We start from the raw sequence: 13660 nt of genomic DNA, 5'->3' as shown, positions 1-13660 counted from the left end.
AAGATGTACTCTGCACCCCTTTGTTGCAGCAGATCTTGCCATTGATTGGGCAGATACAATTGAAAATAAAACATTTTTTTAAAAAAATGCATTATTCAGGAGAGGCACTCTTGCACTGTAGCACAACAAAGGCAGGGCAAAAACCCAGAACATTTGTGGTGCAAAAAGCTTGCATAACTAATGGATAAATTTCAGCAGGAAGCTATGGGGCATGCACTGATTGGAAAGGAAGCAGTATGTTCACCCCAAAACGTTTGCAGGTGGAAACAGTATTGAAAAGGGGATTGTGTACAGCTGCCCTGATACCATCAGGAGTGCAACAAAAAGGATATCCAGAGAGCCCCAGAGTCAGCCCAGCAAAGCACAACTGAGACTGAATGAAACCCTGCACAAATATGCCCTAAAAGATTTTGCTCTGCAGGTGTTACTCAGCCAGGATTTTCCTTCGGTGGCTTTTTGATGAACTTGTGCCAGACGAACCTGCTGCCCCAGTTCCTGTGGGTCCCATATTCTCACCCTCTGGACACTTCTGCAATATTAAACCAGGGCTGTGGAGCTAGCTGCCTGGAACAGAGCAGTGCCCACAGCAGGGAGGAGGGTAGGAAATGAAAGGCTGGTCCTCTCTCTGGGATGCACAGCAATCCCTGCTCCGAGTGATCCCTGCTCCAAGGCTGGCACCATGCAAGTGGGTTGGGCAGGATGGCTCCCCAGTTCACAAGGGATGTGGTAGGACAGGTTCTGTGGGTCAGGGCAGAGCCGGTTGCTCAAGAGGCAAGCCCCACAATGCCCCACCCATGGCTCTTTGGAGCTAGGCCACAGTCTGCGAGGTTTTGGCAAAGCACGGCGAACCTCCTCTCGATGGTTTCAGACAAGGCAAATGGGCTTCTGTTGATACTCCACTGTCCGCTCCCAGGTTCTGCAAGCCTCAAGGAGCTTAGCTTGCAAGTTACAATTAGCAATTCTGCGCGGCGCAATCTCTTTCATCACAGGAAGTGTCTGGGTATGAGAATGACAGTGTGGGATGCAGTTGGGCTTGCCATCTTATTTTCTGTTCCTGTTGTTAAAGGCGCAGGAGCCTTGCTAGAAAAATGTCCGTGACTGAGACACAGCCGGTGCAGGACAGCATCTCTCAGGACCAGAAATCTCTCAGTTGCGCTCCACGAATGGACAGGGGTGGAATTTGGCTGCGGTAATCCTGCTGCAACACCCACCTGCCACTAGAAAAGGATTGTTCCTTGGTGGGGAAAGCCTACCTTCTTTCCATTGCTCTGAGAAGGCAGGTATCGCTTGTGCTTCCTTGCTGCTCAGGAGAGGGAAACCAGACCATGTGGCTTTGGTCAAACTGCCAAGACAGGAAGGATATTAGGCCATTCAGTAAGAACCAGAAGGTGGAGAATCTGGGCTCACTTTTAGCTTCCCTGTGATATCCTGAAACCTTGCATGGAATACAAGGGTCTTTTGTTGTGGATGCTTTTCCGGAACCTTCTGCATTTACGCTTTTGCTTTTCAGATGGAGGCTCCCCAGAAACACAGGTCCGGAATAGATACGCCGTCCTTGTTGAGGTCCTACAGGTGGCAGACAGTTCTACAGAACGGGGAGAAGGAACCGGAGTTGAACCACGCGACATGGGGCAGCAGCAGCAGCAGCCGGAGGGACAAGTTGCAGAAATGGAGGCGAGTACAAAGCCAGCCAGAGACTGAGCATTCTGAATCTAGCCGTGAGCACCCACAAGCGCCAGCGGCCCCCCAAGACAGCAGAGCTGCCGCTAAAAGATCTGTCTTCCAGAGGGCTTTCTCCACTCCAGCCAAAGTGCCCAAGGCCCAGGAGAGAAGCAGTAAGATGAGTTTAAGGAAGTACTTGCGCTCCGTGTCCCACCGAAGGAACCAGGAGGGGACCCTCCGGTCGGAAAGGGAGACTAAGGAAGCGAGCAAAGGTAAGGCAACTCTGCCCAAAGGCAGTTTTGAGATGGATCCAGCTAGGTTTCTGTGTTGTTTTGAACTAGAAGAGAGCAGACCATACGTGCAGGACAGGCTGGGGGAAGTGGGTAGCTGCACAAAGCTGGTTCAAGGCCCAACGTTGCTCAAAAACACCTTCCACATCCTGTCTAGGGTTCTATCGCTTATGACTGAGATATATTTTGAAAGCATGAAGGCAGTGACTGGTGAAATCCCAGGTGACAATGCAAGGAGCCATGAGGAATGGATGCTTTGGTGCTCTGCATGACTCTGCCTTTCACCCACCATAGTAGACTACAGTGGGACCTCAGTTTGCGACCACAATCCGTTCCACGGAGGTGGTCGCTCGCCAAAGCGGTCGCTCCCCGAGGGCAAGCTTCTGCGTGTGTGCGAAGCGATGATAGAGCACTTCTGCGCACACGGGCACTGCGCAGATCGCTTCTGCGCATGCACGAGCTGCACAGATCGCGTCTGCGAATCCGACGCCACAGAACCCGGGTGTAAACACTTCCGGGTCTGCGGCGGCCGCTCACCGAAGCGGTCGCAAACAGAGGTAGGCGTAAACCGAGGTTTGACTGTAAATGCAAAGTAAAAAAAGTAAAAAAATAAAAGTAAAGGACCCCTGGACACACGGAAACGCCATTTACCTTTCCGCCGCAGTGGTACCTAGTTTTCCTTTTTTTTCTTTCAAAGTTTCAAAAAACATTTTTTTACACACACACACACACACACACTTAAATGTACTGATATGGATTAAACCATAATCCATATCAGTACATTTATGGGGTACCCTGAACCGCCAGACTTCCACCCCCCCACCCCCCTTGGCTTCCATAATTTATCTTCCTTTTTTTGCTGCATCTAATTCAATTTATCTAAATTATTACACTTCGATTTTATCCTCTGTCATTTTAAATTATAAGTGCTATATCAATTCTGCTAACGTTTTTGAATGTTTACAGAGTTCTTTAACATATTCTATAAAGTTATATGCCATTCTTTGTTGAATTTATTATCCTCTTGGTGCCTGATCTTCCCACTCAGCCTTGCCATTTCCATATAGTCCACCATCTTCATTTTCCATTCTTCTTTTGATGGGGTCCTTTCTTCTTTCCATCCCTGGGCAGATAATATTCTTGCCGCTGTTGCCGCATATATAAACAGTACTTTCTTATCCTTCGGAAATTCTTCTCATATTATACCTAATAAGAAAGCCTCTGGTTTTTAAAACAATAGTTATTTTAAACATGTTTTTCAGTTCATTTATAAATCATTTCCCAAAAGAGGGGGGTGGTACCTATTTATCTACTTGCACTGGCATGCTTTCAAATTGCTAGGTTGGCAGGAGCTGGGACAGAGCAACGGGAGCTCACTCCGTCGTGGGGATTCAAACCGCCCACCTTCCAATCCAAGAGGCTTCGTGGTTTAGACCACAGCTCCACCCGCATCCCAATTAAGAGCAAAATAAATGCTCTTAATGTCCATATTTTATTCATGCACAGAACTTGGGTTGTTTTAGCCAAGCTGACACAGCCCTGAACTGTTCTAATTGGTATTAGTTATTACGCGAAAAGAACCAGAGGGAAGTCAATATTCTGGATTAATTTGTCAAGGAAAATAAATGATGTAGTACTATGTCTGGGCCGCCAGTGTCTTCCTCTGTTTCTCAAAGGCTGAGCCTCTCCACCTCTCCAGGAATTTCTCTCTTCTTGCCAAATTCTGGGAAGAATAATGGTTGGTTTTAAACCACGGTTTAGAAACTATTGTGCAATAAGTAAGCAGTTGTCTGTCTTTCATCAGGCTGCCGTGGAAAACAAAAACAAAAAAACTAGCGTGGTGATTGGCCGGGGAGATAGTTAAAAGTTTAGGAAAGTGCAAAGTTCCTCGTCTTCTTCAATTTACCCCATACCACATTTCAGTTTATGTGCTAAATTGAGTGGAAGTAGGATTTTGTTCCCTGTAGGGCAGAAGAGAGGAATGCTGGCTAAACTAAAGACGATACAAAATAGATCTATTGCTGAGCCAGCTAAGCTGAAACGATTGACTGCAAACCGCTTCCGTCCTATTGACACCATTCTGAAGTCAGTGAGGCTCTTGATGCCTGAAAGTCATTTGAGCACATCTGAATGTGTTTTTTGGTTTGATTTACAGGTAGGTAGCCGTGTTGGTCTGACGTAGTCGAAACAAAATAAAAAAAATCCTTCCAGCAGCACCTTAAAGACCAACTAAGTTTTTTATTTTGGTATGAGCTTTCGTGTGCATGCACACTTCAGAAGTGTGCATGCACACGAAAGCTCATACCAAAATAAAAAACCTTAGTTGGTCTTTAAGGTGCTGCTGGAAGGAATTGGTTTGATTCCAACTCTCGAGCTGCAAAGGAAAATCCCTTGACACTCCCTGCCCTCTCCTGCTCCATTGCTTCTGCCAACTGCTAATAATACGGTTTGGGTGAGCTTAGGTCTTCCTCAGGTATCTGTTTCATGCCTCAGTTTGGCTTACTTGTTTGCCCCATGAAAAAAAGTCCACATCGAAACATGCAAACCTTTTCGTTCTGCTGGTGTTGAAATGACGGCCGGAGCAGCTACTTCCCTCACTTTGGCGAAAGGCCTTTCCTACATGACTTGGCGTTCTGCTCCATAAATCTCCACTTGTTTGGTGTGCACAACCCACACTCCCTACCTCAAAGTAGCGCTTTTGTGGAATGTGATTGCAAAACAGCTATGTCTCTGTGTGGCGTATTTTATATCATTTATAATGAGTGACGCATCCTCTCCCTTTGCTGCCGATGCTACTGCTCTGTCTTTTGTTCCAGTTTATATTTTATTATTTTAAGTTTGTTTGTTTTTTTAAAAAGAAAAATAAACTATTTATCTGGTGGTGCTTTTGTGTCGTATGGGGGCGAATACGCAGCCAGTTTTCTTTCCTTTTTAAAGAAGTTTTATTTATACTTTTCAAGTTTACACATTTCATTAGTTTTACAATCAATTTAACATTTCAAAGTTTGACTTCCTTCCCCATCTTTCTGTGGTTCCTTAAATTCATTTATTAATATCTGGTTGCACTGGTATGCTTCCGAACTGCTAGGTTGGCAGGAGCTGGGACAGAGCAACAGGAACTCACCCCATTGCATGGATTTGAGCCGTCAACCTTCCACTCAGCAAGCCCAAGAGGCTCAGTGGTTTCGACCACAGTGCCACCCGCGTCAACCTAGCAGTTCGAAAGCATGCAAGTGCAAGTAGATAAATAGGTACCGCTGCGGCGGGAAGGTAAACGGTGTTTCCATGCGCTCTGGTTTCCATCACGGTGTCCCGTTGCGCCAGAACGGTTCAGTCATGAGGGCCACATGATCCGGAAAGCTGTCTGTGGACAAATGCTGGCTCCCTCGGGCTGAAAGCAAATGAACGCCGCAACCCCAAGGTCGCCTTTGAGAAGTCTCTTTTCATTGGGTTTTGGCTTCTCCCCCCCCCCCGCCCTTCCTAATTGCACCCAAACCCTCTATGCAAATTTTGTTTGGGATTGTTAGAGTGGCAAATAATTGCTAGCTGCCACTCAAAGGAGAGGGCGGGGTGGTCAGGGCTGCTGTTGTGGGTGGGGATGTCTTTCAAAGATGATTCTGTGATGATTGGCATGTCAGAAGGAAGTGAAACTGTATGGCACAAGCTTTGCTGTTTTACAGGCACTAACTGCCCAATGATACAGCTCTTGGTAGTAGTGGAAACTGTAGCTCCATGCTTTTCTGCTGCAATTGACTATGCCAGCTTTCCGATCTCTATCTGCACGAAGCCGCACAAGTGTGGGCAGGATCCACCTCAGGGACAGGAGGAGCCTGCAGCCACCCCCTCGTTTCCCTCTGACCTCTCCCTGTGCTTGAGTGGGATAGAAAATCCCAACCACCAGGAGGACAGCTGCAACACACAGGGAGGGCATGACTTTCCGGTGCCCACAGCCTTGCAACTTAATATTTGAAAAGACTGCAAGTGGTGTGCCAATCAACCCAAAACACCAGTATTGCCATTATTTTGCGTGTGTGACTCAGCGAAGCCAAGTTACAGGCTGTGCTACTTTCCATTGTTCATGGCAAATCTAGCGAGGTGACCCCGGCAATAATGGTTGAGCTCAGCCTCCAAGTGGATTTTGTTTGGTCTGTGTTTCTAAGGGATCCCATTAAGTGGGTGATTTGCACTTCCTGGACTAATATGCAGATCCGATGTCCTGCCTTGGTTCCCTGGAGGGACTCACAGAGCAAGGCAGCAAAGCAGGCCAGGTATTGCAGCACCACGGAGAGCTCCATGTGAGCAGCGTGCTCCAACAAAGGTCTAGAGGTGAACAGAGGACTTTTGAGCCTCTGTCCAGCTGGTCACTGCTGGGCTTTGAGGCCATGGCAGAACATCAGTTATCCTTCACACATCTCTGATCCTTTCACACATCTCTGAATCTTAAAATGCACTTCTCTGGACTAAACAAAAACAAACACTGTTCATAAATGCATAATGTATGTTTTGTTGTTTAGTCGTTTAGTCGTGTCCGACTCTTCATGACCCCATGGACCATAGCACGCCAGGCACTCCTGTCTTGCACTGCCTCCCGCAGTTTGGTCAAACTCATGTTCGTAGCTTCGAGAACACTGTCCAACCATCTTGTCCTCTGACGTCCCCTTCTCCGCAGCGGTCCCCTTTTTTTCCCTTTCTTTTTGCATTCCATTTCCTCTCCCCAAGTCTTTTCCCCCCAATTGGTTCAGCGTTTCCATTGTCAAGCCAAGATTTCGAAAACCGTCTTTCAGAGACCCAAACAATACCTTTTAACTAAAGTTTTTACCCCACACCCATTCTTTCCCAAATCCATCTCCAGACCTTTGCCCCCCTTTGCCCCTGTCCTTCCCATCCCACAAAAACCCCACTTCACATTTTAACCCTTCCAGGATCTTCAATTCCATTAGACTTTAAGTCCCTTTGTCTCTCATCTTCTTGTTCTGCTTGTTTTTCTCCCTTTTGGAGGTCATCTTTTGCTTCATCCCAAACAAATTTGTCATAGTCCAAGTCCTCTTCAAATTGTTTCTTATCACCCACAGTCTCAGAGTCAATAATCTCCAAATTTGAATTAACCTCTAAGTCCTGTACTTGGACTTCAATCTCAACTGGTGGTGAGCTGGGATGTTGCCGTTCCTTGTAAAAATCTTCCCATGACAGCAAGTAGTTCAGCACAGTCTCCTGGAAGGCTCGAGAAAGTTTTGTTTTCATACCTCTCGTAACCGCAGATAAACAGGGTGTAGGGAACAATGGGTACTGGAAAATTCCTTTCTCAGACGATCGACTCCATTTTGGCTGTTCTTTTTCTTAGTTCTTAACTCAGTCCCAAATCCATTCTTACTTCCAATTTAAGTAATTCTTTGGCAATTCCAAACAATTTTTCCTGTTCACAGCAGTGCAATCAATCCACCCGGTCTTTTGACAGTTTGACAGCTTTTGACAGCTGTCAAAACGCTCTTCTCTTTAATACCGCTGTACCTCAAGGGGTGCCGGACTCAGGGGCTGAGATGGTTCCAAAAAGTCTTTTTTCCCTCTCGGGTCCACAGTTTCAAATTCTTTTGTTATTCGGCTTAGGATTTTTTTTTTCCAAACGCCTCCCAGTTTCCCATTAGGAAGAGACCAGCTTCCGTTTCTTTAAAGTCTCTCCTATTTTCCAATTAGCAAATTTAAGGTCCAAATCAAAGTTCCACTTACTTCTTTAGGAATCTTTAGTTTCAAATCGGAAGAATCCGCCGCTTGCCAGGTCAGGACTCGGAGCTTCGCTTCCCGGAGGCAAGATGTGGCCCAAAATGGCTCCCGCGGTTCAACCCCGCCGGCTCACGATCGCTCTATTGAGCTCTCGGGCGGCGGGGGATCCGCCAAACGGAGCGGCCGCTGGGCTCCTGAGTCATCGGAACTCTCGATCCGATGTTTTTACGGGGAGTCCGCTCGCTCTGCGGACTTCCCCCCCCCTCCGAGAAGCCAGGGACCTCGGCACGCGAAAGTCCCTGCGTCCTTCTCACCGCCGCGACGAACCGGAAGTTCCCATCTTGTCCTCTGTCGTCCCCTTCTCCTAGTGCCCTCCATCTTTCCCAACATCAAGGTCTTTTCCAAGGATTCTTCTCTTCTCATAAGGTGGCCAAAGTATTGGAGCCTCAGCTTCACGATCTGTCCTTCCAGGGAGCACTCAGGGCTGATTTCCTTAAGAATGGATAGGTTTGATCTTCTTGCAGTCCATGGGACTCTCAAGAGTCTCCTCCAGCACCATAATTCAAAAGCATCAATTCTTCGGCGATCAGCCTTCTTTATGGTCCAGCTCTCACTTCCATACATCACTACTGGGAAAACCATAGCTTTAACTATACGGACCTTTGTAGGCAAGGTGATGTCTCTGCTTTTTAAGATGCTGTCTAGGTTTGTCATTGCTTTTCTCCCAAGAAGCAGGCGTCTTTTAATTTCGTGACTGCTGTCACCATCTGCAGTGATCAAGGAGCCCAAGAAAGTAAAATCTCTCACTGCCTCCATTTCTTCCCCTTCTATTTGCCAGGAGGTGATAGGACCAGTGGCCATGATCTTGTTTTTTTTGATGTTGAGCTTCAGACCATATTTTACGCTCTCCTCTTTCACCCTCATTAAAAGGTTCTTTAATTCCTCCTCACTTTCTGCCATCAAGGTTGTGTCATCTGCATACCTGAGGTTATTGATATTTCTTCCGGCAATCTTAATTCCGGCTTGGGATTCATCTAGTCCAGCCTTTCGCATGATGAATTCTGCATATAAGTTAAATAAGCAGGGAGACAATATACAACCTTGTCGTACTCCTTTCCCAATTTTGAACCAATCAGTTGTTACATATCCAGTTCTAACTGTAGCTTCTTGTCCCACATAGAGATTTCTCAGGAGACAGATGAGGTGATCAGGCACTCCCATTTCTTTAAGAACTTGCCATGGTTTGCTGTGATCGACACAGTCAAAGGCTTTTGCATAGTCAATGAAGCAGAAGTATAGCAGAAGCAGAAGCAGAAGAAGTATATAAAATGCCCCCCCTATATAATTAAATCTTCTTTTTTACAATCAATCAATCAAGACTTTATTGCGGCTATAAGCCCATATAAACATAAAACATGAAGTTACAAAAATAGACATAAGCCACCAGAGACCAAACCACAGCTATCACAGAAAAACACAAACACGATGGTATTGAAGCTGTAATCAAAGGGAAAGATGACAGAAATCTTAATGGTCATGTAGTTGGCCACTTTGCCTTTTTTTGGGGACAAAACAGAGTTTAGAAACCTTGCCACCTGCAAGGTTATGTAGGAATCATTGTCTTGCAGGAGTAGGGCAAGGTGTGACTCTGCTGGCGTACCGACAAGTTTCTGGGTTATTGGTCTTAGTAGTTTTGCCCGAACATCACTGTGCAGGGGGAAAGTAAAGATTATATGATGGCTGGGCCGGCTCTAGGTAGAGTCCCGGTGGCGCGGGCTGCCAGGGCGGTGGGCCAGGAGGCCGGGCGCTGCGCGGCAAAGCCGCGCGGAAGCCATACTGTGCCTTGTGAGGGCGGGGGCGCCGGAGCGATCTCCGCCCCTCAGCGCCAGGGCGCGCGACCTGCTCGAGACTGCCCTGTATGATGGAGGGATTCTGTCGACTTATTATCACAATCACATAGAGCGGAAACAAGGCCCTTGGAAAATCTATGTCTCAAAACATTAGACGGAAAAGCATTAAACCTCGCTCTGGTGAACGCAAATCAGTGGGAAGCAGTGGAAAGGGAGGATAGGTATGATGGGGCATGGTGTATTGGGGTGATGCCAATGTTCCGAGGCAAACAGACTCCCCCGCCCATCATGTAATTATGTTGTAACTCAGAATCGTCCAATTTTTGTTTGATGAGTCTTTTTGCAGAAGCAAGGTCTAGTTTTAGCGAATCTGAGGGAGAAATTCTGAAAAACAAAAGTTTGGCATGGATTTTACTGATCCAAGGGCTTGTAAATTCATTGCGCCAAAGACACTCAACAAGATAGTGGCTTTTTTTTTTTTTTTACAATTTAAAGTACAGTGGTACCTCTGGTTACAAACTTAATTTGTTCCGGAGGTCCGTTCTTAACCTGAAACCATTCTTAACCTGAGGTACCACTTTAGCTAATGGGGCCTCCCGCTCAGGGCCAGCTCTAGGGGTAGGCTGGGTGGTGGGGGGTGCCAGGGTGCTGCCGCGCGGCACGCTGCATCCGCCCACCAGGCCAGGGGTGCCAGAGCGATCTCCGCACCATGGCGCCAGGGCGCCCGACATGCTTGAGACGGCCCTGCTCCCGCTGCCGCTGCGCCGCCACCGTGCGATTTCTATTCTCATCCTGGGGCAAAGTTCTTAACCCGAGGTACTACTTCCGGGTTAGCGGAGTCTGTAACCCAAAGTGTTTGTAGCCTGAGGTGTCTGTAACCCGAGTTACCACTGTACTCATTATTACATCTCCCTTCTTTGCTTTCCATGGTTCATTTTACATATCATAAATCCCTGCATATGCTACAGAAACTATACTATTCAGTATGCCATTATTGCATCCATCGAAACTTATTTACACTGTTGAACTTATCTTAATGCTGCCAGAGTTTTCAGGTGTACACAGTTATTTCCCATACAGTGGTGTATGAAGGCACCTTCGTAGGTCGAAAAATTCGTAAGTTGAAAAGTGCCATTGGAAACACGATTTCCCATAGGAATGCATTGGAAATGGAAAAATTTGTAAGTCGAAGCAACCCCATCTAAAAATTCGTAAGTCGAAAAAACCCTATCTAAAACCGCCGCGGTTTCCCTTCGGATGTTGAGAAATTCGTAAGCGTGCGGCCATTTGCCCCATTCATAAGTCGAAAAATTCGGTTGTCGAGTCGTTCGTAAGTCAAGATACCACTGTATATTCAATAAACATTGTCTAATCTTCTCTAAACGTGTTCTTCTTGTTCTCTTATTCTATATGTTCAGTCTGCAAACTGTGCATATTCTGTAAACTTAAGTTGTCACTCTTATTTGGTTGGGACCTCGCTTGTTTTCCATTTTTGGGCTAACAAAACCTGGGCTTTTTAAAAGTTCAAAAATCATGTAAATTTTGATTTTTAAATTATTATTATTTTTTAAGCAGTGGAACAGACTTCTGAATGAACCCATGTGAAATTGACATGGGCCAGAAATATACCTGTCACTCTGAGCTTCAAGAGACCAGAAATCATCTTGTCTAGCTCTGCCAACCACCTCACATATTTCAGCTCACATATTCTAGGCCACCTCACATGCAAGGAGCCTAAGAAGAAGCCATCCTTTGAGCCACTTCTAAGGAAACTTTGATAGATGCAGCTCCGTTTCACTAAGAGCCTGTCTCCTTAGCTTTGGTCTCTGTCGCAAGGCTCCTGTCCCGTTTTGGCTGAAAGGGCAGGTCACCAACAAATCTACCACACCTCACTCCTACAGTCTTCCACCACATGGCAATCCCTGTTTCAGGTCCTCCACCCTGTGGACACAACCCAAAGAGGTGAAAGCATGCATCCCAAGTAGGGGGAACAGGATTCATCCACTCCTTGGACATCCTGCATGAGTGAACAGAGGCAGTAGATAATAATAATAATAGTAATAATAATATATTACTACCTGTATTATTATTATTTATACCCCGCCCATCTGGCTGGGTTTCCCCAGCCACTCTGGGCGGCTTCCAACAAAAAAACAAAACACAATACAGTAATCTATTAAACATTTAAAGCCTCCCTAAACAGGGCTGCCTTCAGATGTCTTCTAAAAGTCTGGTAGTTGTTTTCCTCTTTGACATCTGTTGGGAGGGCGTTCCACAGGGCAGGCGCCATCACCGAGAAGGCCCTCTGCCTAGTTCCCTGCAACTTGGCTTCTCGCAACGAGGGAACCGCCAGAAGGCCCTCAGTGCTGGACCTCAGTGTCTGGGCAGAACGATGGGGGTGGAGATGCTCCTTCAGGTATACTGGACCGAGGCCATTTAGGGCTTTAAAGGTCAGCACCAACACTTTGAATTGTGCTCGGAAACGTACTGGGAGACAATGTAGATCTTTCAAGACCGGTGTTATGTGGTCTTGGCGGCCGCTCCCAGTCACCAGTCTATCTGCCGCATTCTGGATTAGTTGTAGTTTCCGAGTCACCTTCAAGGGTAGCCCCACGTAGAGCGCATTGCAGTAGTCCAAGCGGGAGATGGCAGTAGATGGCAATAGGGAAAGTGGGGGGGGGAGCCATTCAAGCTAGGGCACGGCATGTGTTAGCTCGTCTAAATGCATCCCCCTTGTCTGTATTGTTTGGAAGATTTTTTTTAAAAAAAACCCTTCCAGAACAGATTCTGTTCCTGGTATAAGAATACACCAGATACAATAATTTTGTATCACATAATTTTGGCTTGCCCTCTTCTCAGCACCCTTCGCAGAGATCTCCTAGTGACTCCCTTACAGCTCAAAATATCGACTTGCAAAGAGTCTGTAATCCAATATTTGTTGAGGGATGGTACTCCCGAAACTACCAAGATTGTTTTGGGATGCTTAGCCGAGATCTTTAAAGCTAAATCTACTTGCGGACCTAACATATAGGATAAGGGAACAAGTAGAACATACGTTTAAAGAAGATTGGAAAACGTTTATTGAATATATGGGAAATAATTGTGTACAACTGAAAACACTGGCAGCATGAAGATAAATTCAACAGTGTAAACAATTTTTGATGGATGCAATAATGGAATACTGATTGGTATAGTTTCTGTAAAACATGCAGGGATTTATGATATGTAAAATGAACTGTGGAAAGAGAAGAAGGGAAGTCACTGATATCTTAAGGTTGTAAAACGAGTATTTTAAATGGTAAAACCGAAAATTTAATAAAAATTATATACAAAAAAAAGCTAAATCTAAAGATGCCTGATTTATTCAGTGGTGGTTATCTAGTCTTTTATATATTGTATGTGTTTGGATTATCAATGTATTTGGATGACATTGTATGATTTTACTGTTTTAACTTATGCCAATAAAGGCTAGTTACAAGTTACAAGTCACAAGGGCATAGCATATACAGTAATGGAAAGACACGTCGATGGTAGTTACTTAGTTAGGAGGAAAATGTATTTTGCGCTCACGTCTTTATTAGCAAGTATGAGCCCGGGTAAACCCAAATGTCTCCCATGTTTTTCTTCTTCCAGGTGATGATTCTACTGTCCAGTTGACCCAACTGACTTCGGCTGTGCCGACGGATGCAACCATCTGGGATGTGGCCAATGTGTCCCTGGTAGATCGACAGCTCATGATCTTGGGCAGAGATGAGGAGGTGAGGCCATCTCTGACATTCAAATCTGTAGGAGGGAGAAGGAGGGTCTGTGTGTCTGTCTGAGCACGCCCAGCACACCATTGCACGTCAAGGAAGTGTATGCTTCTCAGGCCGTGAACTGCTGGCCAAGCATTGACTGAAGCCACTGATGCTCAGGGACCCGAACCCAACTTTGATGGTCATGGATGGCATCGGTACCTTAAAAGTTCCTGCCAAATTTTCTAGACTAGCAGCAACAACAGACAACACGGTGATGTTGGCGAAACAATGAAAAGGTAAACTACCGTGAGGTGCAAATATATGTATATACAACCTTCACATATACAAGGAGATTCAAAAATGTGTGCAAAATCTCATGCTCGAAGTATAAGTCCAGTATAAC

The 13660-nt window shown here is 46.0% G+C and overlaps 1 protein-coding gene across 4 annotated transcripts in view; it reads left to right on the top strand.

The window, feature by feature from the left end:
• Nucleotides 1-13660, top strand: part of RASAL3 (RAS protein activator like 3) — a 45974-nt gene that overhangs the window by 5750 nt on the left and 26564 nt on the right. For 3 of the 4 annotated variants that reach the window (XM_060269208.2, XM_035141101.3, XM_060269206.2), the window contains exons 2-3: nt 1511-1934; nt 13154-13278. In XM_060269208.2, the coding sequence (XP_060125191.1) occupies nt 1511-1934; nt 13154-13278 (549 nt within the window). Of the gene's footprint in view, nt 1-155; nt 1277-1510; nt 1935-13153; nt 13279-13660 lie in introns of those variants that run through there. The other variant, XM_060269207.2, reaches the window with a different exon arrangement.

This window comes from Zootoca vivipara, chromosome 15 (genome assembly GCF_965207765.1).
Source record: "Zootoca vivipara chromosome 15, rZooViv2.hap1.1, whole genome shotgun sequence".
NCBI classification, from domain to species: domain Eukaryota; kingdom Metazoa; phylum Chordata; class Lepidosauria; order Squamata; family Lacertidae; genus Zootoca; species Zootoca vivipara.
This window is presented reverse-complemented; position numbering and strand designations above follow the sequence as displayed.